The sequence below is a fragment of the Drosophila miranda genome, chromosome XL (genome assembly GCF_003369915.1).
Source record: "Drosophila miranda strain MSH22 chromosome XL, D.miranda_PacBio2.1, whole genome shotgun sequence".
Taxonomy (NCBI): domain Eukaryota; kingdom Metazoa; phylum Arthropoda; class Insecta; order Diptera; family Drosophilidae; genus Drosophila; species Drosophila miranda.
This window is the reverse complement of record NC_046673.1, coordinates 11,400,145-11,422,048: the sequence shown is the minus strand read 5'-3', so window position 1 is coordinate 11,422,048 and position 21,904 is coordinate 11,400,145. Positions and strand designations below refer to the sequence as shown.

Genomic DNA, 21,904 nt, shown 5'->3' with positions numbered 1-21,904 from the left:
TAACAAAACATTGCAATTATATGGTATTAATGGTAGCAGCTGCCAGTTTTGCTCTGCTAACCGAAACCCCTGATAGAACCCTGATAGAACCCCAGCTCTCGTCAACCCAATATCATTGGATCGCAACAGAATGTGTTAGTTGTCTTTTAATTGGAAATTCAATATACATTTTAGATTAAATTTTAATTTTTCACAATTTGCCATATTTTCGTTGATCCCCTCCATTAGTTTATCTAGCTTATTTCCTAAGGAGTTTAGTTTGTCTTCCAGCTCGTCTTGGGTGCGAAAAATGTTTTCCAATAGTTTCTTTGCATCGTCAATCGACGTCTCAACGGTGACAATGGATTCCTGATCTGCCTCAATATTGGTAATGTCTTCAAATACTCCGTTATTTGAATAATAACATGTTTCAGGTGATGATGATGATGACACTAACGTTGGGTCAGATATGTCTGCCAGATTTACCCGACCTTCAGCGACAGCTTCGGAGCTTTCGGAGCTGACCTCAAAATCTGATATCTCGAATGAACTTGTGTTCGGCGATTCGTAGATGTCCTGGTCGCTCTCCAGTGACGATATTTCACCGTCGTATTGGTCTTCGACTTCGAACCCTTCGTTGGGGATCTCGTCAAATGCTGCCTGTAGAGCATCCTGGAATTCGAGTTCAGCATCGTCCACATTGGGCACTGGGAAGTGGAATTCCGGATCTTCGTCGTAGACCAGGTCGCCCTCGAACCATTCAGCAGGGGCATCAAACGACGGCATCTTCAGTCAACACAAGTTCGTCACAATTTGTAGATTATCAATCTAACTTAAATCGGTTGGATTATCGAAAAATATTTTTAAAATATTACTTACTTTGACACTGGCGAATGTGTCGCCTCTCAGCAGGATTAAATATTGTTCTAGATTTCTATTGACATCTAGATCGTACAAATTCAGCTAAAGCACGGCACACCTAGATCCACCTAAGTAAAAAATTTGTTTAGTTTTAGGCAGAACTGGCACACTAGATCGCATGGCATTCGTAATTTCGTATCTTGAAATTCGAACATCTACCTATCTTGAAATTCTTCTTAATAAAATCAAGCAATAGAATTGACCTGGGGGAGCACAGTAGGATGCATACATAATTACATATTTATGTTGGGAAAATCAGCTTTGCAACCAAAGTAAGATTATTATAGTTTGGTTATTCTAAGTAAAAAGCTTTTGACTAAACCGATTGTACAGTCTTTGTACAGCTAGAGACAACGACGAAGGAAATACAGTGGGTGGACAGGGGACAGGGGACAGGGGACACACCTGCTGTCGTCTCAATTTTATGACCAGCCTCCTTCTCTCTGCCCAATTTCCGAAGTGTAAAACAAAGAAAGAAGATGATTTATGCGCTCGCTAAAAACTTTGCGGTTTGCTCTTACTTTTCCCGCTCTCTTTTTTCCAGCCGCCGTTGTCTTTAGGGACTGGGCGTGACCAAGTGCAGCTGGAGTAGGACCAAGGATCAACGCTGAGCGGTGTGGGAGCAATCTCTATAAAAGCGCAGCCAGTACGAGTACTTCACACGCCACACGCCGCATTCCATACGCCACACTCTATACTCTAAATTCCATAAGAGGGAACTCCGCTGCGTACTCATGGCCATGCCACATACAACATCCCAATTATGAAGTTGGACCGCCTTCCTGTTGGATTGTGTGTTGAGTGTGGGGTCTCGGGGCAATGTGAGTATGGAGTCTGGCTTCTGGGATCTGTGGGGTAGGGAGTTTTGGCAAATGCTGCCTGCAGGTCACGTAGCGCAAATAATGAACTTGGGTCTGGTGACTGCAACCGAACGCCAACGCTGGAGACCGTCCACCATCCCAGCATCCAAGTATCGGAGCATCGGGAAGCCAGCATCTGGCGCAGTTTGTTTTGGCCAGCAATGGGCTGAAGGCCCAAAGGAGGAGGATACAGGGATACTCGTACTCTCAGCGATGGTTAAACGCCCGCTTTAATGCCAACAACGATGGACCATTGGAAATGATTACGGGTTACTGATTACTGCTCGGGGGTGGGGTAGAGTCGTTGAGGTTGGGACTAGGATTCCGATTGCGATGCGGATGCGGATGGGGGAAAGGGATGGCGATGGGTATTGATGGAGGCACACAATAATCGGAGAATCGACTGGATTGAGGATAAATCTACTGAGAATTTTTGTGGATTAGGGATAAGTATCATGGGTAAGTGGGAGAGGATGTGCCAGAAGAAAATGGAAAGCTAAGCAAGACATAACAATTAGCTTTGGTCAGTGCTGATTGTTTCAAATCTGTAAGCTCTAGTAGTGTAAGCTCTAGTGTAAGCTCTCTCAATAAAGTTTTTTGTTTTTCCGTTTTATAGAAGGTGTATTTTTGGTATTTGGTATTAGATCTGCTATTCCATGTAAGTATGTTGAGCTGTTCTTTCATTGTATTCATACTTCGTTACTTTTACGACCTCAATACCATATCACAGCCCTGAAGCACACCCAAAAGCCACCATAGAAGTAGAAGGGAAGTAAGTCTGATGCCCATTCCTGACATCAAGTATCATATCATTCGCGCCACAGCAATCAGCTACAGCAGGCACTTTATGGCCCGCTTCTGAACTCCCCGATCAGGGGCATTATTGGCCATCAAAATCACCAAACTGTCATTAGTGCGGACATCAGTGAATGCCACATATTCAATTTGCTCCCATATTGATTGACTAATTGAGCAATCTTGATAATTTGACTGACTGACTGACTAACCCGACCCCGCTCGCTCACCCGCAGACCCCGTTGTACCATTCATAATTCAGCAAAATTATACACACGCCACGAGTATATGCAGGTTTCAATCAACAAATTAACCCCAAGAATTGACCGCAATATTTGTTTAGACTGTTTGTGCGTGTGTACGATGTTCGATGTTCATTATGGCGAGGTCGAGGGGACTGGGTGGGCAATGAGCGTGCGTGCCCAGTGGCAGGCCAATAGTCGGCCCACCAATTGACGAAATCAAAATGCTTAATTAATAGATTAAAACTGAATTATGTTGGCCAACTTCACTGCTCTACAGCTCCATCGCTCCACCTCTTCGGCACTCTCTTGGCCCTGTCAATCTATCAGTCATTCAATTGAAACATAAATAATAATTTGGATATTGGAACAAAGTTACCAGCTACAGCTACGAACACTACTGGAACTATTCAAATCAAATGAAGTCGGACCCACACACACGTATAGATAGCGGGAGGAGCGGATGGAGCGGAGGGGGAGTGACTATGAATATAATTACAGGCAATTGTTGCCACTGAATTGAAGTTGGTGCAGTGGGCTCTGCACATAGGCAGCCCTCTCCGCCACTACTCCGCTCCCTAATAACATGCCGACCAAAATGTAATGGCAGGCAGCAAAGTGCTCTTCAAGTGCTGGCATTGCTGCCTGGGAAATGCTAAATGGAAATTGAGTGTTCCATTGCTGTATTTCTCTCCACCTCAACCTCCAGCTCCATCTCTGTCTTCTTCTATAAGTTCAACGAATCTTAATTAAAATACACATATTCATCATTTGACTCAACTTTGGAATCGATAAAGCAGTGCCTGTAGCATTGGTTCAACGAATACGAAGATGAAGTCTCTGTTCAGATACTATCCTTCTTCTCTAAAGGAATCATACAATTTTATTTAGAGTTTTTTTTAATGGTAAATCACGATTTATAAAGACACAATTCTAGGGTATTAAAATGTTTCCTTCTTCCTTTGATTTTCTTTTACTCAGCTAAATTCGATAAGTACATTATTAAATGTGATTTTAATGGCTGAACGGATATATATATATGTATGCGACAGAAATCCCCTCCCCATCTATCAATAGATACCCACGTGCTCCGTTCATATTTGGGTAATTAGCAAATGTTTGTAGTGGAAATCAAACGAATGGGCGAGTAGCTTGGATTGGGGATAATTTCCACAGATATGTACATATATCCAACCAAATAAATGTCAGAGCAATCAGCTTGTGTGTGTGTGTGTACAAACATTGGACTGGTTCTGGTGGAGTGAGCTCTTTTTTGGCAGATGGATAGTTGATGGCCTCCGGCTATGCGAACTACAATCACGCCAATAAATATGCAACATGAAATTGCACACACACAAACACACACATAAACAAACACATAGAGGGCAGAGAGGAATGTGTGTCTGTATGTGAGGCAATTTTGCATTCCTAATGCGACAAGCCAAAAAAGAATTCATAACAAATTTACAAAAATACATAACGAAACATAAATAAAATCCCCAAGCAGCTATGAGTACCTACCTCCATTCCTTCCGTCCTTTGCCACCGCAAACATGTCAAAAATATTCTATATATGTACATATAGAAATATATACACAGTGGAAAAAGAGTATCGTTTGTGGACGTTTTTTCAGTTGAACCGAAATCGTATCTTTATAAATCCATTTAAATAGTCGAAATTAACACTTCTACGTCGAAAATAATAGATATATTGTTTCAAAAATATCCATTGATGAATTCGATATATAAATCAAATTATTTTATAATCAATTATGTTACATTGTTATTCAACGGAATTGAATTTTCGGAATTAAACTATTTCAATATTCGTATTGAATATCCATTGGGTGTACAATTTATTTAAATGGCTTTGTTTTCTCTGAGTGTAATATACAAATTCGTATGTACATATTTAGGAAGAAAAACAACGCGTGTTACGGCTGTCCAAGTTATGGACGGATGACTACGAGGGGGCAAGGGCCAGGATGAGGAGCTGGGCTTGGATGTGGCCCCTCCCGGCACAAATCAATTGGATTAGAAAATTGTCAACGACAATTTCATCGGGAAAGAGGAAGAGGTAGGGGTGGTGCGGTGAGGAGTGGCAGAGTGGCGGCGTGGAGTGGTGCTTGTGTGGCGCTGGAGGCAAGGACGCCGGCAAGACGACGCTGAAAATGTTGCAGCTTACATTGATAAATTATGGATAAAAGCGACAAGCAGCCAGCTACAACGATAACAAATCGAATAAATATTTATGAAACTAATGAAATGACATCAGCGGGATTTGCTACCCACATATCGGAGTATCTGTGTATCTGTGTATTTTTGTATCTTTGTGTTCTTGTATCGGAGTAACTTGGTATCGCTGGCGGTGCTCGCTTATGTTAATCTGTGTGCGTTTTGAGGGCGGAATGTGTGAATAGGACGCACCTTAAGCACGAAACAGGATCATAATCACAATGATAGGCACTGAGACGATGATATTTTGATGATGGAGATGATGAAGTTCCCTTATATACGACTACGTACGACTAGAAAAACCTTTTAGAATGTTAATGACTTCTGAGAGTTTTCCCCACCCCGCATTCCGAGGAAAAGGCAACGGAAACTGAAAAAGCCAACCATGATGTAATATCTTCGCTGGCTGAAGGAATATTTTTATTGCTCTTGTTTCTCCGGCTCGAGGAGTCGTTAAAAACACAAGCCATGACAAGGCACGAAAAATGTTTTCTTTCCTGGTGCCCAAAAGTTTCAGCCACAGAAAAAGGATTAAATTTTTGGGGGAAGCTCGGTTTATTGGGATAATTAAAATATGAATAGGCACGCACTAGTGCGACAAAGACAGGGACTTTGACAGACAGACAGACAAAGAGAGAGAGAGAGAGACAGAAGAGAAAGAGAGGGAAATGGCTGGCGTGACATTTCTATTATTTACTTATCATAATTGAATATTTTTGTTGTGCATTGCAAATTGCATTCTTTGCCCTTTGTTTCGTAATTGAAATTTATTGAATTTTTTCCACTCATCGTTTATTTGTGTCTGTGTGTTTCAGACTGTCAGAGTGTGTGCAGCTAAAAGCGCTTTAATTAATTAATTTGGCTGCGTTTTAATATTAACTAAACACGCAAAATCGTTTCGCAACCTCAAAAGGCCATCAAGTCGGCAGCAGAAAGCAGCGGAGCAGAAACGGGGAAAATCAAAGCACAAATGAAATAGAATGTTGGCAGTCGAAACCCTTTATCCACTCAGGTTCTGGAGTGGGTGCTCGATTTTTTTTGGGGTATGGCTCGGATACCCAATCGAAGGATTGGTAATCTATCCTCTATTTCATACATGAAAGGGATTGCCCTTGAAGGCATAGTATGGAATCTCCCTGTGCTATGAATCAAAATCAACGGTAAATTTTTCCTCTTTATAAACCAGAAATCGAGGATTGTTATAAACTCCACCAATTGACACAGTTCATCTGCTTTATAGATATTCTTTCACGTTTTTCTTTTCTTCAGATCCCCTGCTTTTCAATGGGGAGACCCGGTTCTGAGTTTCCTTTCTTATTCCCCATAAACTATCGTATTCAATGGATTGATCCTTTTCTTGATGCCTCATAGCCCATCACTCCTCCATCGCAGTGAGTTTCTGCCATGTTTCGGAAAAAAATTGATGAGGCAGGCGTTAGCGTTGGCTGCCCTTTTTTGTACCCCTGCCCTGGTGCCAGTGCAATAAACATTTACCAGCGTCAACATGACAAAGGATGTCGTGGCTGGGCAATGCAGGACTCTGACTCTGGGCCACTTTCTGACCGCAAAAAAACGGAACGGCACAGGCCTCGAGCGGTGCGATTTGGGGGTCGAGTCGAGTCGAGTCGAGTCAATGAGCCATGAGCAGCAAATCGATTGCTCGAGTGCAAGCCGCAAACGAATTTAAGACGAGACCAAATACCCTAAGCAGCCTAAGGTGGTTGAGGTTGAGAGGTTCTCCCAAACCTGTGCAAAACTGGGGGAGGCTTAGGGTACGAGCACCATGTTGCAAATCAATTTTGTAGGACGCTTGACAGTTGCCGGGGCTGGGAGAGATAGGTGAGCCGGCAGCCTAAATAGGGATTATGGGCTGCTGAGGATGGGAGCGGAACCCTGCGTAAAGTCAAGTCAGCCATCCATCAAAAGCATTTGGCGCCCGAAGCGTTAATCGTTGTCAAAACCTGATAAAGACTGATTGAGTGCTTAATGGCGTCGCTGAGCACAGCATCGAGTGCTGAAGATATTGATGAAGACGTTAAACGGCAATGGGGACGTTGTATGATAATCAAGTCGATGTCCCCGCAAATAGAAAAGTAAATCTGGGGAAAATGAAGTGCGCGGCCGAGGGCCAGTCACATTGACATCGGCATTGGCATGGCTCTAGATATACGAGAAGATGCGGAAATGGGCACAGACAGGAGAAGGAGGAGGCCTACACGGCCGAGGTAGGTCGACGACGCTGATGAAGATTGAGCAGTTTTCTTAGAGGATGTCCTTTCGAGTTCCTTCCAGATTTATTTTGAGCACGAAAATCTTTGCTTTTTAAAGCCAAATATTTGCTATTTATGTGCAGCGGAGGGGAGGGGGTCCTCCTGAGGACCAGTAGCACACCCAGCAGCAAAGGAATATCGGACTCTTCCCCTGAGCATCACTCTCTCTGATACGCTGTATTTCTCCCAACCCATGGGTAGTCCCCTTGGTGGAGTATTCGCCCCACGAGCCTGCCAACTTGTTTTTGGCTTTTCCCGTGTTTTCCATTTGTGGAAAGGGAGAGGGGTGGTTTGGGGGGGATGGTTTTCAATTGCAGCAATGGGAGATGCATTTGCATATGGCTCTGTGGACTGCATTAGAGAATGGCTGCCATGTGTACTTGGTGTTGGTGTTGGCGTTAGCGCGTATGTTTGATCGTATGAGTGAGTGTTTGAGAGTGTGTTTGTATTGGGTGTGTGTGTGTGTGTGAGTTGGCTGCCTTAAGCGGCTGCTGGTGAAGCGCTCCAGCACTTGGCACTCGGCACATGGAAGATGCGGAATTTGCCCTGCTGTTTACGGAGCAGCAAAAGATGGAAAAATGTGCGAGCGCAAATAAAAACGTGCTCCTCACACACACTCATAAGCACACAGAAACATGAACAAACATTCGCACACTGGCATGGAGTATTTTTTAAACAACAAACAGAAATTGTTTAAAAAGAAAACCATGTTTTGGAGAGAGTTTTGGACCAATATAGCTTTAAAAATAAAAGTGGTTTGCTTTAATTACGAAAGCAGTTGTAATGCAAAATATAAGAATTTTATTGAAACGCACGGCTAAAACACTGTATTTCCAATAATTTATTTTGGCCACGAGTGGGAATCGATTGTGGATTGCGTACTTTTAAAGCTGGACGGTCTGCTTGTCGATAGGAAATTGAATTGCTATAAATCCATTTCCAATATGTAATTTTATCTGTTACATATGACACATACATATGTATGTAAATAGATCGTACGAGTATTATGATTGGTTTTAAAACCAATTCGATTAGGACAATTAACGGTCCTGTAACGGTTTCACTTAATTATTATTTGAGCTTTTAGAAATTCGGGTCTCCTCCTGATCTCCTTGGTGCCTCTGTTTTATAGATTTTTGTGGGTGTAAAGGGACGTCTGAATTCACACGCACTTAGCTTAGTCCAGGGGTGGGGATTGGAGTAGTAGTGAAGTTAATGACAGGAGGGATGTTGAACATGGGCGGAATGACAATTAAATATCGAAGAATGCTTTTATTGAGTGGAGCTCTGTGGAGTGGAGCTTTAATGGGTGTAAGATGGGAAGATTTTTAGTCGCAGCAACAACAAATTATGGATTTATGAAGAAGGAAGACGCTTAAATGTTAAAAGACCAACAATCTTTGGACCTACAATTATGCCCAAAGTATTGAGGTATAATACCGGTTTTAGTTTGGAATAAGTTCAGGCTTTTAAAAGGAAACGGAAACATCTTTGAAAGGATGTTCTGTGCTAATCATACGAGCAAATCAAGCAACATCGTTTCGTTACCAAATAGATTTGATTGATAGGACTACTTTCGAAGAAGCTGCTAAGACTTCTGTAAATAGTGGCACTTAGTAGGCCATGCTTTCACGAAGACAGCTCTGAGTGGAAGTACCAACAGAGTTTTTATCACACACAATTTGTTTTCTAAGGTGAGTACACGTCTCGTTTTTCAATATTTATACCCGATACTCAAAATGAGTATTGGAGTATATTAGATTTGTGGTAAAAGTGGATGTGTGTAACGTCCAGAAGGAATCGTTTCCGACCCCATAAAGTATATATATTCATGATCAGCATCAATAGCCGAGTCGATTGAGCCCTGTCTGTCTGTCCGTCCGTCCGTCTGTCCGTCTGTCCATCCCCTTCAGCGCCTAGTGCTCAAAGACTATAAGAGCTAGAGCAACAATGTTTTGGATCCAGACTTCTGTGATATGTCACTGCTACAAAAATATTTAAAAACTTCGCCCCGCCCACTTCCGCCCCCACAAAGGACGAAAATCTGTGAAATCCACATTTTTAAAGATACGATAAAACCAAAAACGCAGAATCGTAGAAGATGACTATATCTTCTAGAGTGCGAAATCTCAACCAGATCGTATAATTATTATAGGCTGAATCAAGAAAACAATTTCATTCTTTCTCGCTCTGTCTCTCTCTAACACACAGGTTTCATGGTCGGTTTTGCCAATTGCAAAATATGAGTTCAAGTATCTCAGAACCTATAAGAGCTAGAGTATCCACACTCCTGTGATATCGGATCTTGACCGTTTTGTGTCAAAATTTCGCCACACCCCCTTACGCCCCCGCAAAGGACGAAAATCTGGGGCATCCACAAATCTCAGAGACTATTAAGGCTAGAGTAACCACATTTGGTATCCGCACTTCTGTTAGATCTCACTATAAAACGTCTATCTCAGAACTTCGCCCCACCCCCTTCTGAACCCACAAAGGACGAAAATCTGTTCGTCTAGCCATCTAGCTTTTCTTCTTTTTAATCTAAATCTACATTTTTTTTTGCACTTACCCTTGCACAATCACTTTTCTCGTACTCCAATTGCCGGCTAACTCGCTTCGCTCACTTACGCAGATTTGAGTAAAATATTGGACGAAGACGAAGTAAAACTTTTTTTTTTCTTAGACCCGTACTGTATGCTCATTTACACAAAAGTCTGACGATAAAAATGACGAAAGTCCGATCACAAAATATTGTTAACTTTGACATTTAATCCCCAGGCACTCTAGATCAAGAAAAAAAACTAGGGGGAACGTTCTGAGTTGCTGCTGCGACCGAAAATCTACATTTATCCCCAAAACATAGTCAGTATTGCTCTCTTCCATCCAGTGCTTCCGATTGCGCATTTTTTGCTTTTTTAAGACCAAATGCAGGAAAAATTTGTGAATTGTGGAAAGCGAGAATTCTGGATTTTTATACCCGATACTCAAAATGAGTATTGGGGTATATTAGATTTGTGGTAAAAGTGGATGTGTGTAACGTCCAGAAGGAATCGTTTCCGACCCCATAAAGTATATATATTCTTGATCAGCATCAATAGCCGAGTCGATTGGGCCCTGTCTGTCTGTCTGTCTGTCCGTCTGTCCGTCTGTCCGTCTGTCCGTCTGTCCGTGCGTCCGTCTGTCCGTCCCCTTCAGCGCCTAGTGCTCAAAGACTATAGGAGCTAGAGCAACGATGTTTTGGATCCAGACTTCTGTGATATGTCACTGCTACAAAAATATTTCAAAACTTCGCCCCGCCCACTTCCGCCCCCACAAACGACGAAAATCTGTGGCATCCACAATTTTAAAGATATGAGAAAACCAAAAACGTAGAATTGTAGAGAATGACCATATCTTTAAGACTGCGGAAGCTGAATTGGATCGTACTATTATTATAGCCAGCATCAAGAAAACAATTTCATTTTTTCTCGCCCTGTCTCTCTCTAACACACACGTAGCATAGGCGGCTTTGCTTAGAGTAAAACATTAGCGCCTAGATCTCAGAGACTATAAAAGCTAGAGCAACCAAATTTGGTATCCACACTCCTAATATATCGGACCGAGACGAGTTTGTTTCAAAATTTCGCCACACCCCCTTCCGCCCCCGCAAAGGACGAAAATCTGGGGATATTCAAAAATCTCAGAGACTATTAAGGCTAGAGTAACCAAATTTGGTATCCGCACTTCTGTTAGATCTTACTATAAAACGTGTATCTCAAAATTTCGCCCCACCCCTTTTCGCACACACAAAGAACGAAAATCTGTTGCATCCACAATATTGTACATTCGAGAAAACTAAAAACGCAGAATCATAGAATCATATCTATCAGATTGCTGAATCTGGATCAGATCAGGTCATTTTTATAGCCAATAGGAACAAATCAATTTGCAGTGGCTACGCAGCGCCCGACGTCACGCTCAGACTGATTTTCTGTCTCTCTCGCACGCACTCTTTGTCGTGTCGTTCAATATTAGCGGCGTCTGCCGGAGGAGAGCCATACTGACTAAGTATCGGGTATAACTGTAGAGTTGCGGTGTCCGCAGCAACTCACAACGTTCCCCCTCGTTTTTTTTATACCCGATACTCAAAATGAGTATTGGGGTATATTAGATTTGTGGTAAAAGTGGATGTGTGTAACGTCCAGAGGGAATCGTTTCCGACCCCATAAAGTATATATATTCTTGATCAGCATCAATAGCCGAGTCGATTGAGCCCTGTCTGTCTGTCTGTCTGTCCGTCTGTCCGTCCGTCCGTCCGTCCGGCCGTCCGTCTGTCCGTCCCCTTCAGCGCCTAGTGCTCAAAGACTATAAGAGCTAGAGCAACGATGTTTTGGATCCAGACTTCTGTGATATGTCACTGCTACAAAAATATTTAAAAACTTCGCCCCGCCCACTTCCGCCCCCACAAAGGATCAACCAGATCGTATAATTATTATAGGCTGAATCAAGAAAACAATTTCATTCTTTCTCGCTCTGTCTCTCTCTAACACACAGGTTTCATGGTCGGTTTTGCCAATTGCAAAATATGAGTTCAAGTATCTCAGAACCTATAAGAGCTAGAGTATCCACACTCCTGTGATATCGGATCTTGACCGTTTTGTGTCAAAATTTCGCCACACCCCCTTACGCCCCCGCAAAGAACGAAAATCTGGGGCATCCACAAATCTCAGAGACTATTAAGGCTAGAGTAACCACATTTGGTATCCGCACTTCTGTTAGATCTCACTATAAAACGTCTCTCAGAATTTCGCCCCACCCCCTTCTGAACCCACAAAGGACGAAAATCTGTTCGTCTAGCCATCTAGCTTTTCTTCTTTTTAATCTAAATCTACATTTTTTTTTGCACTTACCCTTGCACAATCACTTTTCTCGTACTCCAATTGCCGGCTAACTCGCTTCGCTCACTTACGCAGATTTGAGTAAAATATTGGACGAAGACGAAGTAAAACTTTTTTTTTTCTTAGACCCGTACTGTATGCTCATTTACACAAAAGTCTGACGATAAAAATGACGAAAGTCCGATCACAAAATATTGTTAACTTTGACATTTAATCCCCAGGCACTCTAGATCAAGAAAAAAAACTAGGGGGAACGTTCTGAGTTGCTGCTGCGACCGAAAATCTACATTTATCCCCAAAACATAGTCAGTATTGCTCTCTTCCATCCAGTGCTGCCGATTGCGCATTTTTTGCCTTTTTTTTAAGACCAAATGCAGGAAAAATTTGTGAATTGTGGAAAGCGAGAATTCTGGATTTTTATACCCGATACTCAAAATGAGTATTGGGGTATATTAGATTTGTGGTAAAAGTGGATGTGTGTAACGTCCAGAAGGAATCGTTTCCGACCCCATAAAGTATATATATTCATGATCAGCATCAATAGCCGAGTCGATTGAGCCCTGTCTGTCTGTCCGTCCGTCCGTCTGTCCGTCTGTCCATCCCCTTCAGCGCCTAGTGCTCAAAGACTATAAGAGCTAGAGCAACGATGTTTTGGATCCAGACTTCTGTGATATGTCACTGCTACAAAAATATTTCAAAACTTCGCCCCGCCCACTTCCGCCCCCACAAAGAACGAAAATCTGTGAAATCCACATTTTTAAAGATACGATAAAACCAAAAACGCAGAATCGTAGAAGATGACTATATCTTCTAGAGTGCGAAATCTCAACCAGATCGTATAATTATTATAGGCTGAATCAAGAAAACAATTTCATTCTTTCTCGCTCTAACACACAGGTTTCATGGTCGGTTTTGCCAATTGCAAAATATGAGTTCAAGTATCTCAGAACCTATAAGAGCTAGAGTATCCACACTCCTGTGATATCGGATCTTGACCGTTTTGTGTCAAAATTTCGCCACACCCCCTTACGCCCCCGCAAAGGACGAAAATCTGGGGCATCCACAAATCTCAGAGACTATTAAGGCTAGAGTAACCACATTTGGTATCCGCACTTCTGTTAGATCTCACTATAAAACGTCTATCTCAGAATTTCGCCCCACCCCCTTCTGAACCCACAAAGGACGAAAATCTGTTCGTCTAGCCATCTAGCTTTTCTTCTTTTTAATCTAAATCTACATTTTTTTTTGCACTTACCCTTGCACAATCACTTTTCTCGTACTCCAATTGCCGGCTAACTCGCTTCGCTCACTTATGCAGATTTGAGTAAAATATTGGACGAAGACGAAGTAAAACTTTTTTTTTTCTTAGACCCGTACTGTATGCTCATTTACACAAAAGTCTGACGATAAAAATGACGAAAGTCCGATCACAAAATATTGTTAACTTTGACATTTAATCCCCAGGCACTCTAGATCAAGAAAAAAACTAGGGGGAACGTTCTGAGTTGCTGCTGCGACCGAAAATCTACATTTATCCCCAAAACATAGTCAGTATTGCTCTCTTCCATCCAGTGCTGCCGATTGCGCATTTTTTGCCTTTTTTTTAAGACCAAATGCAGGAAAAATTTGTGAATTGTGGAAAGCGAGAATTCCGGATTTTTATACCAGGTACTCTGTTCGTCTGCCCGTCAGTTCGTCCCTATGAGCGCCTAGTGCTCAGAGACTATAAGAGCTAGAGCAACCAAATTTGGTATCCACACTCCTGTTAGATCTTACTATAAAACGTATATCTCAAAATATCGCCCTACCCCCTTCCGCCCACAGAAAGGACGAAAATCTGTTGCATCCACAATATTGTACATTCGAGAAAACTAAAAACGCAGAATCATAGATAATGACCATATCTATCAGATTGCTGAATCTGGATCAGATCAAGTCATTTTTATAGCCAATAGGAACAAATCAATTTGCAGTGGCTACGCAGCGCCCGACGTCACGCTCAGACTGATTTTCTGTCTCTCTCGCACGCACTCTTTGTCGTGTCGTTCAATATTAGCGGCGTCTGCCGGAGGAGAGCCATACTGACTAAGTATCGGGTATAACTGTAGAGTTGCGGTGTCCGCAGCAACTCACAACGTTCCCCCTCGTTTTTATTTTTTTTTGTTTAACATTTTTTCATACGGCTCTACCGATATTAATTTTAGTATCAAGACTACTAGAGAACACAAACGCCCTGAGAGAAATGCCACCATTTATACGCGACGACAAGCCATTGGCCCGGGACCAGGAGGACCAGGAGGACCAGGACCAAAACCAGGACAAGATCCAGAACCAGGACCAGAACCACGACCAGGACCTCCACCAGAACGAAGAACCAATCCTAGAGGACGATGTGTTGAATGATGGTGAACTATATATGGCCCTGTTACAAGTCAGAACCACTGTGGAGCAAAATCGTGCAGATGCGGAGCGTGCCGGACTAAATATGGCGAACTTCCATCAACGCCTTGCCGCTTATTCGGACCTCCTTATCGAGTTTACAAATGCCGTCAACAGGAAGCTAGCCCTCAACCGGCAGGGCCACACCGCGGAGACTGCCATGGATCACAGTGCCGTTAGCCAGCAGATCCATCGACTGTTCCGTGAGATCAGCGAATATTTTGACAGATACATGAGAGAATGAATAAACTCGATGGTCTCGTTAAAAATGTTTGTTTTAATGTTGTACTTTCGGCTTCCTTAATTAATTACGGACTAAATTACGGAAGAAAGGACATTCTATAGAGAAGTTCGGATAGATAGGTTTTATGCGCTACTGACTATTCATCGATGTACCAATGCATTTAGGATTATTACTTATACTCCTGTAAATTATCATAGAATGCGGGGCTCTGTTGTAAGTATAGTTCATGCTTCAAGGCACTTTTTAATGTTCTTGAGGCGTCTTCCTTCCGTATGGCCCTGCCACTCTTTGATATTCGCAAGGTGTCTTCTTTCTGGGGTTCTCTCTGTTCTCCACGCTCCCCACCTGTCTGTCCATTAGCATTAGAGATCCGGAAAGGTTCTAGTTGCAGATTGCAGATTGTGCTCGACTCGAAACAAAAAAATCAACGTGCGTTTTTCACACTCGGAAAGGATTCGGAACCAATTCGATTAGTAAAACGAGGGGGAACGTTGTGAGTTGCTGCGGAGACCGCAACTCTACAGTTATACCCGATACTAAGTCAGTATGGCTCTCCTCCGGCAGACGCCGCTAATATTGAACGACACGACAAAGAGTGCGTGCGAGAGAGACAGAAAATCAGTCTGAGCGTGACGTCGGGGGCTGCGTAGCCAGTGCAAATTGATTTGTTCCTTTTGGCTATAAAAATGATCTGATCCAGATTCAGCAATCTGATAGATATGGTCATTATCTATCAATCTGCGTTTTTAGTTTTCTCGAATGTGCAATATTGTGGATGCAACAGATTTTCGTCCTTTGTGGGGGCGGAAAAGGGTGGGGCGAAATTCTGAGATATACGTTTTTTAGTAAGATCTAACAGAAGTGCGGATACCAAATTTGGTTACTCTAGCCTTAATAGTCTCTGAGATTTGTGGATGCCCCAGATTTTCGTCCTTTGCGGGGGCGGAAGGGGGTGTGGCGAAATTTGGACACGAAACGGTCAAGGTCCGATATCACAGGAGTGTGGATACCAAATTTGGTTGCTCTGGCTCCTATAGGTTCTGAGATCCTTGAACTCATATTTTGCAATTGACAAAACCGACCATGAAACCTGTGTGTTAGAGAGAGACAGAGCGAGAAAGAATGAAATTGTTTTCTTGAGTCTGGCTATAATCATTATTCGATCTGGTTCAGATTTTGCACTGTAGAAGATATGGTCATCCTCACCGATTCTGCGTTTTTGGTTTTATCGTATCTTTAAAAATGTGGATGCCACAGATTTTCGTCCTTTGTGGGGGCGGAAGTGGGCGGGGCGAAGTTTTGAAATATTTTTGTAGCAGTGACATATCACAGAAGTCTGGATCCAAAACATCGTTGCTCTAGCTCTTATAGTCTTTGAGCACTAGGCGCTGAAGGGGACGGACGGACGGACGGACGGACGGACGGACGGACGGACGGACGGACGGACGGACGGACGGACGGACGGACGGACGGATGGACAGACGGACAGACAGACAGGGCTCAATCGACTCGGCTATTGATGCTGATCAAGAATATATATACTTTATGGGGTCGGAAACGATTCCTTCTGGACGTTACACACATCCACTTTTACCACAAATCTAATATACCCCAATACTCATTTTGAGTATCGGGTATAATAACGGATCTGTGATGGTTTTACTTAATTATTATTTGAGCTTTTAGGAACTCGGCTCTCCTCCTGCTCTCCTTGGAGCGATTGTCTTCGTATGAGTCTCTGTTTTATAGATTTGTGTGGTGGTAAGGGGAAGTCTGAGTGCACACGCACTTAGCTTTCAGAAAAACATCCACACAATCAATTTATGGTAATCAATTTCAATAAGCAATAAACAATCAATATGCCATGTGCATCATGCGTTTGATCCCCGCAGTTCGTTCATTCACTGCGCCCACCTGGACATGGGACCTGCCGCATGGTTTTGCAAAGATGCCTTGACTCCGGGCCCCTTTTGTCTTTAGTTGATGCAGCTCCTGCTGCTTTGGAACTCCTGGCTGCTACTGCTATTTCTCCTGTTGCTACTGCTGCAGGCTTCAAAATGTTCCGTTTTCCACTTAAATGGCTGGCAGCAAGTCAGAAATTTATGCATGTCCAGTTGCTCCTAGCGCTCTGCCACGCCCCCAACTCTCTACCGCCTTTGCATGTGTGCCATCTCCGTCTAATTCTTCCTCTTTCTCGTTCTGACTCTCTATCTATCTATCTCTGTCTCTGTAAGCAGCTATAGCTGCAATCATAGATTTCAAACTGAACAATTCACGTCAACTGCAGTTGAATTTTGAAGAGGAATGGAATGTGTTCGGGGTGGGGGTGGGTGTGGGGGTTCTGGGCCTTCTGTAGGGGTTGGACTGGAGGTGGGCCGTGGCAGTGGCTGTTGCTATCGCTTTTACAGTGGAACTGGGTGCAGAGAGTGAGGTCAGTTAAGGGACTGTTCAGTAAGGTGTTGGCACTTTGCACGGTTGCAATCAGAGCGAACACAGCCCTGTCCCAGCTCAACCCCATTCCCACTTCAATTGTGCTGGAAATCAGAATCGAACGCTGCACTCGAAGTCCGAGATGGGTTTGGTCGGAATCTGGTTGTGGGTCTCGGTCTGGGTGTGGGTTTGCGTTTGGTTTTGGTTGTGGGTGTGGGTGTGGGTGTGGGTGTCGTATGAGTACGGTCTTGGGGGCATGGCATTGTTCGGGGCGGTTCAGTTTAGTTGGCCAAGGTAAATACATCATTAAACATGTAAGGCAAATGCATTGTCAACAGCAACTGCAGCACTAATCGAGTTCTGTTGTTGTTGTTGGCGTTGGTGTTGGTGTTGTTCGTGTTGATGCTGTTGTTGGTAGACGGGGATCGGGCCAGAATTGGGGACTGCCATTTGGATTGCCATCCCGCGTCTCCTACCCCAAAAATCTGTTCGCTTTAGCATGCTCTACGTGCTCAAGTGTGTTCCAACTGTGTACCTCAGTGGGTGTGTGCTGGTGTGCCACTGTTGGTGTACCTGCACTGGTATATGTGACTCCTGGAATTGAAATACCAACTGTGAGAGCAAGTCCCAAGACAAATGCACATTTTGGTACCTTGCATTTGCATCACGGCTCCTCCGCTCCGACCCCATCTTAGGTTCAGCGATTTCTTTCCATTGCTCTCCGTGCTCTCCTGAGTGGCCATTGTATCCACCGAAGGAAGCTGTCCGTCGAATACTCGTGCAATTGTTGCATCACAGGCCCTTGATGGCAATTTTGGTTTTTGTGCCCCCCTGCTCTCTCGTGTTTGTTCTGGTATTTTCTCTGGTGTTGGTATTTGTGTTGTCCTCTGCCGTTTGCCAGGAAAGTGGTTATCATTTAAAGCGGAAATTAAAAAATGTCCCGCCATGCAAAATGCGCTGAGCGTATGTGTACATATGTACAAATATGTGTCTGTCCGTAGAGAAGAAGTGAACAAAATATTGAAAGAAAATAATGAAGCACCAGGGATTAACAATCGTCACTTTGGACTCTCTCATTCTGTCTAGCGCTGTATCTCACTGTGTCTGTCTGTCTTTCATCTCGCTCACTCAGCTGCTCCCTATCTCTCTCGCTCGCTCCATGGTGTTTGCTGAGCTCCAGCGAAAGTGTTATCAACACAAAACCACACTCCGCGCCTGAGCCAGAAAGAGAACCCACACTGAAAGAATTTTTGTGTATGTTACGATCTGCGTAGTCTTGCATTTTCTTCTTCTTCAAAAATTCTTCTAATATTATAACACTATTAACAATTGAGAAATATTATTTTGATATTCCGAATCATATCCATTTCAATACTATTGATGCTCTTCGGACATACAAAAAAATTAAAAATTCAACAAAGGCTTCGATGAATATTTATTCCATCAGAAAACTATGATAAATTTACATTTTCGTCTGCACGGATTTGATATACATATATATGTTCGCAAATGACAAAACTTTTTTTTCGAACATCTCTATTTGACAAGCGTCGCAATTTTAAATTAAAATATCAAAACGATATTTGATATCAATAAACGATTTGATATTTAAATATAAAATTAATGCTGTGTTTGTACAACAGTTTTATTTACACAATTTAATGTATTTTATATACAGGAATTTCCCTTTTTATTTACAGTTTAGACATATGTAAATGTACATGGCATACATACATACATACATATGTATATATGTAGGAAGGATTTAACATTTTACATCTTATAAATTATAATACAAAACTTTTTTTTTAGTTCTGGAATAGTTAAATGCTTTTTATACCCGATACCCAAAATGAGTATTGGGGTATATTCGATTTTTGGTGAAAATGGATGTGTGTAACGTCCAGAAGGAATCGTTTCCGACCCCATAAAGTATATATATTCTTGATCAGCATAAAATAGCCGAGTCCCTTGAGCCCTGTCTGTCTGTCCGTCTGTCCGTCCCTATCAGCGCCTAGTGCTGAAAGACTATAAGAGCTAGAGCCACGACATTTTCGATCCAAACTTCTGTAAAATGTCACTATTACACGTATATTTCCGCCCCCGAAAAGGACGAAAATCTGTGGCAACAATATTGAAGATACGAGAAAATTAAAAACGCACAATCATAGAAAATTACCATATCTATCAGATTGCCGAATCTGGATCAGATCGGATTATTATTATAGCCAAAAGTAAGAAATAAATTTTCAGTCGCTACGCAGCGCCCGACGACACGCTCAAACTGATTTTCTGTCTCTCTCGCACGCACTCTTTGTCGTATCGTTTAATATTAGCGGCGTCTGCCGGAGGAGAGCCATACTGACTAAGTATCGGGTATAAATGTAGACTTGCGGTCTCCGCAGCAACTTACAACGTTTCCCCTCTTTTATGGTATGTTAATAGATTTTTTCACATTTGTTTACGAATATCGCACGATTTTTTGAAGATTATAATATATTTGTTTAGTTCGGTCTTTGAAAGGGCTATAGATCATTTCAAAGATTAAGCGTCGCGTTAAAACATGACATCCTTTTGTTGCAAGAGTATTCACTGTAGTTGCATTCGTATGCAGAGGGCAGATGGGTCCCGAAAATTGTCCAGGGGTGGGGATTGGAGTAGTAGTGTAAGTTAATCCATGACAGGAGGGATGTGGAAGATAGACGGAATGATAATGAAATATCGAAAAATGTTTTTATTGAGTGGATCTTTGGACCTATAGTTATGCACTAAGTGTTGAGGTGTAATACCGGTTTTAGTTTAGAATAAGTTAAGGTAATTCTGTGCTTATCATACGAGCAAATCAAGAAACATAGTTTCGATACCAAATAGTTTTGATGGATAGGATTACTTTCGAAGAAACTACTAAGACTTCTGTAAATAGTGGCACTTGGTAGGCCATGCTTTCACGAAGACAGCTCTGAGTGAAAGTACTAACAGAGTTTTTATCACACAAAATTTGTTTTCTAAGGTGAGTACACGTCGCGTTTTTCAATATTTTATTTTATTTTATTTTTTTTTTTTTAAACATGTTTTCATACGGCTCTACCGATATTAATTTTAGAATTAAAACTGCTAGGGAACACAAGCGCCCTGAGAGAAATGCCACCATTTATACGCGACGACAAGCCATTGGCCCGGGACCAGGAGGACCAGGAGGACCAGGAGGACCAGGACCAAAACCAGGACCAGATCCAGAACCAGGACCAGAACCACGACCAGGACCTCCACCAGAACGAAGAACCAATCCTAGAGGACGATGTGTTGAATGATGGAGAACTATATATGGCCCTGTTACAAGTCAGAACCACTGTGGAGCAAAATCGTGCAGATGCGGAGCGTGCCGGACTAAATATGGCGAACTTCCATCAACGCCTTGCCGCTTATTCGGACCTCCTTATCGAGTTTACAAATGCCGTCAACAGGAAGCTAGCCCTCAACCGGCAGGGCCACACCGCGGAGACTGCCATGGATCACAGTGCCGTTAGCCAGCAGATCCATCGACTGTTCCGTGAGATCAGCGAATATTTTGACAGATACATGAGAGAATGAATAAACTCGATGGTCTCGTTAAAAATGTTTGTTTTAATGTTGTACTTTCGGCTTCCTTAATTAATTACGGACTAAATTACGGAAGAAAGGACATTCTATAGAGAAGTTCGGATAGATAGGTTTTATGCGCTACTGACTATTCATCGATGTACCAATGCATTTAGGATTATTACTTATACTCCTGTAAATTATCATAGAATGCGGGGCTCTGTTGTAAGTATAGTTCATGCTTCAAGGCACTTTTTTAATGTTCTTGAGGCGTCTTCCTTCCGTATGGCCCTGCCACTCTTTGATATTCGCAAGGTGTCTTCTTTCTGGGGTTCTCTCTGTTCTCCACGCTCCCCACCTGTCTGTCCATTAGCATTAGAGATCCGGAAAGGTTCTAGTTGCAGATTGCAGATTGTGCTCGACTCGAAACAAAAAAATCAACGTGCGTTTTTCACACTCGGAAAGGTTTCGGAACCAATTCGATTAGTAAAATTAACGGATCTGTGATGGTTTCACTTAATTATTATTTGAGCTTTTAGGAACTCGGCTCTCCTCCTGATCTCCTTGGTGCCTCTGTTTTATAGATTTTTGTGGGTGTAAAGGGACGTCTGAATTCACATGCTTTTAGCTTAGTCCAGGGGTGGGGATTGGAGTAGTAGCGAAGTTAATGACAGAAGGGATGTTGAACATGGGCGGAATGACAATTAAATATCGAAGAATGCTTTTATTGAGTGGAGCTCTGTGGAGTGGAGCTTTAATGGGTGTAAGATGGGAAGATTTTTAGTCGCAGCAACAACAAATTATGGATTGATGTAGAAGGAAGACGCTTAAATGTTAAAAGACCAACAATCTTTGGACCTACAATTATGCACACAGTATTGAGGTATAATACCGGTTTTAGTTTGGAATAAGTTCAGGCTTTTAAAAGGAAACGGAAACATCTTTGAAAGGTAGTTCTGTGCTAATCATACGAGCAAATCAAGCAACATCGTTTCGTTACCAAATAGATTTGATTGATAGGACTACTTTCGAA

General features: G+C 42.5%; 3 protein-coding genes across 5 annotated transcripts; 2 read left to right on the top strand and 1 right to left on the bottom strand.

The window, feature by feature from the left end:
• Window positions 1-125: 125 nt before the first annotated feature.
• Window positions 126-10,073, bottom strand: LOC108156128. The gene is made up of 3 exons (XM_033394938.1): window positions 9,872-10,073; window positions 859-968; window positions 126-807 (listed from the first exon to the last, which is right to left on the bottom strand). The coding sequence occupies exon 3, from the start codon at window positions 763-765 to the stop codon at window positions 136-138; it is 630 nt and encodes a 209-aa protein (XP_033250829.1). The 5' UTR covers window positions 766-807; window positions 859-968; window positions 9,872-10,073; the 3' UTR covers window positions 126-135.
• LOC117189882 lies at window positions 8,909-20,920 on the top strand. 3 transcript variants are annotated; one of them, XM_033394974.1, is made up of 3 exons: window positions 8,909-8,996; window positions 20,396-20,653; window positions 20,684-20,920. In XM_033394974.1, exons 2-3 carry the CDS (start codon window positions 20,434-20,436, stop codon window positions 20,881-20,883), a joined length of 420 nt encoding a protein of 139 aa, XP_033250865.1. In that variant the 5' UTR covers window positions 8,909-8,996; window positions 20,396-20,433; the 3' UTR covers window positions 20,884-20,920. The 3 variants fall into 3 exon arrangements, with proteins under 3 accessions (XP_033250865.1, XP_033250856.1, XP_033250861.1); XM_033394965.1 differs by having other exon boundaries at window positions 8,912-8,996; window positions 20,396-20,919; XM_033394970.1 differs by lacking the exon at window positions 8,909-8,996 and adding an exon at window positions 20,237-20,302 and having other exon boundaries at window positions 20,396-20,919.
• LOC117189928 lies at window positions 14,415-14,905 on the top strand. The gene is made up of 2 exons (XM_033395009.1): window positions 14,415-14,632; window positions 14,663-14,905. The coding sequence occupies exons 1-2, from the start codon at window positions 14,422-14,424 to the stop codon at window positions 14,860-14,862; spliced, it is 411 nt and encodes a 136-aa protein (XP_033250900.1). The 5' UTR covers window positions 14,415-14,421; the 3' UTR covers window positions 14,863-14,905.
• Window positions 20,921-21,904: the final 984 nt, after the last annotated feature.

Coding starts and splice junctions, on each gene's coding strand:
- LOC108156128 (XM_033394938.1), bottom strand. CDS start 765: ATGCCGTCGTTTGATGCCCCTGCTGAATGGTTCGAGGGCGACCTGGTC.
- LOC117189928 (XM_033395009.1), top strand. CDS start 14,422: ATGCCACCATTTATACGCGACGACAAGCCATTGGCCCGGGACCAGGAG. Junction 14,633..14,662: donor CAGAACCACTGTGGAGCAAA/ATCGTGCAGATG, acceptor GTGCCGGACTAA/ATATGGCGAACTTCCATCAA.
- LOC117189882 (XM_033394965.1), top strand. CDS start 20,434: ATGCCACCATTTATACGCGACGACAAGCCATTGGCCCGGGACCAGGAG.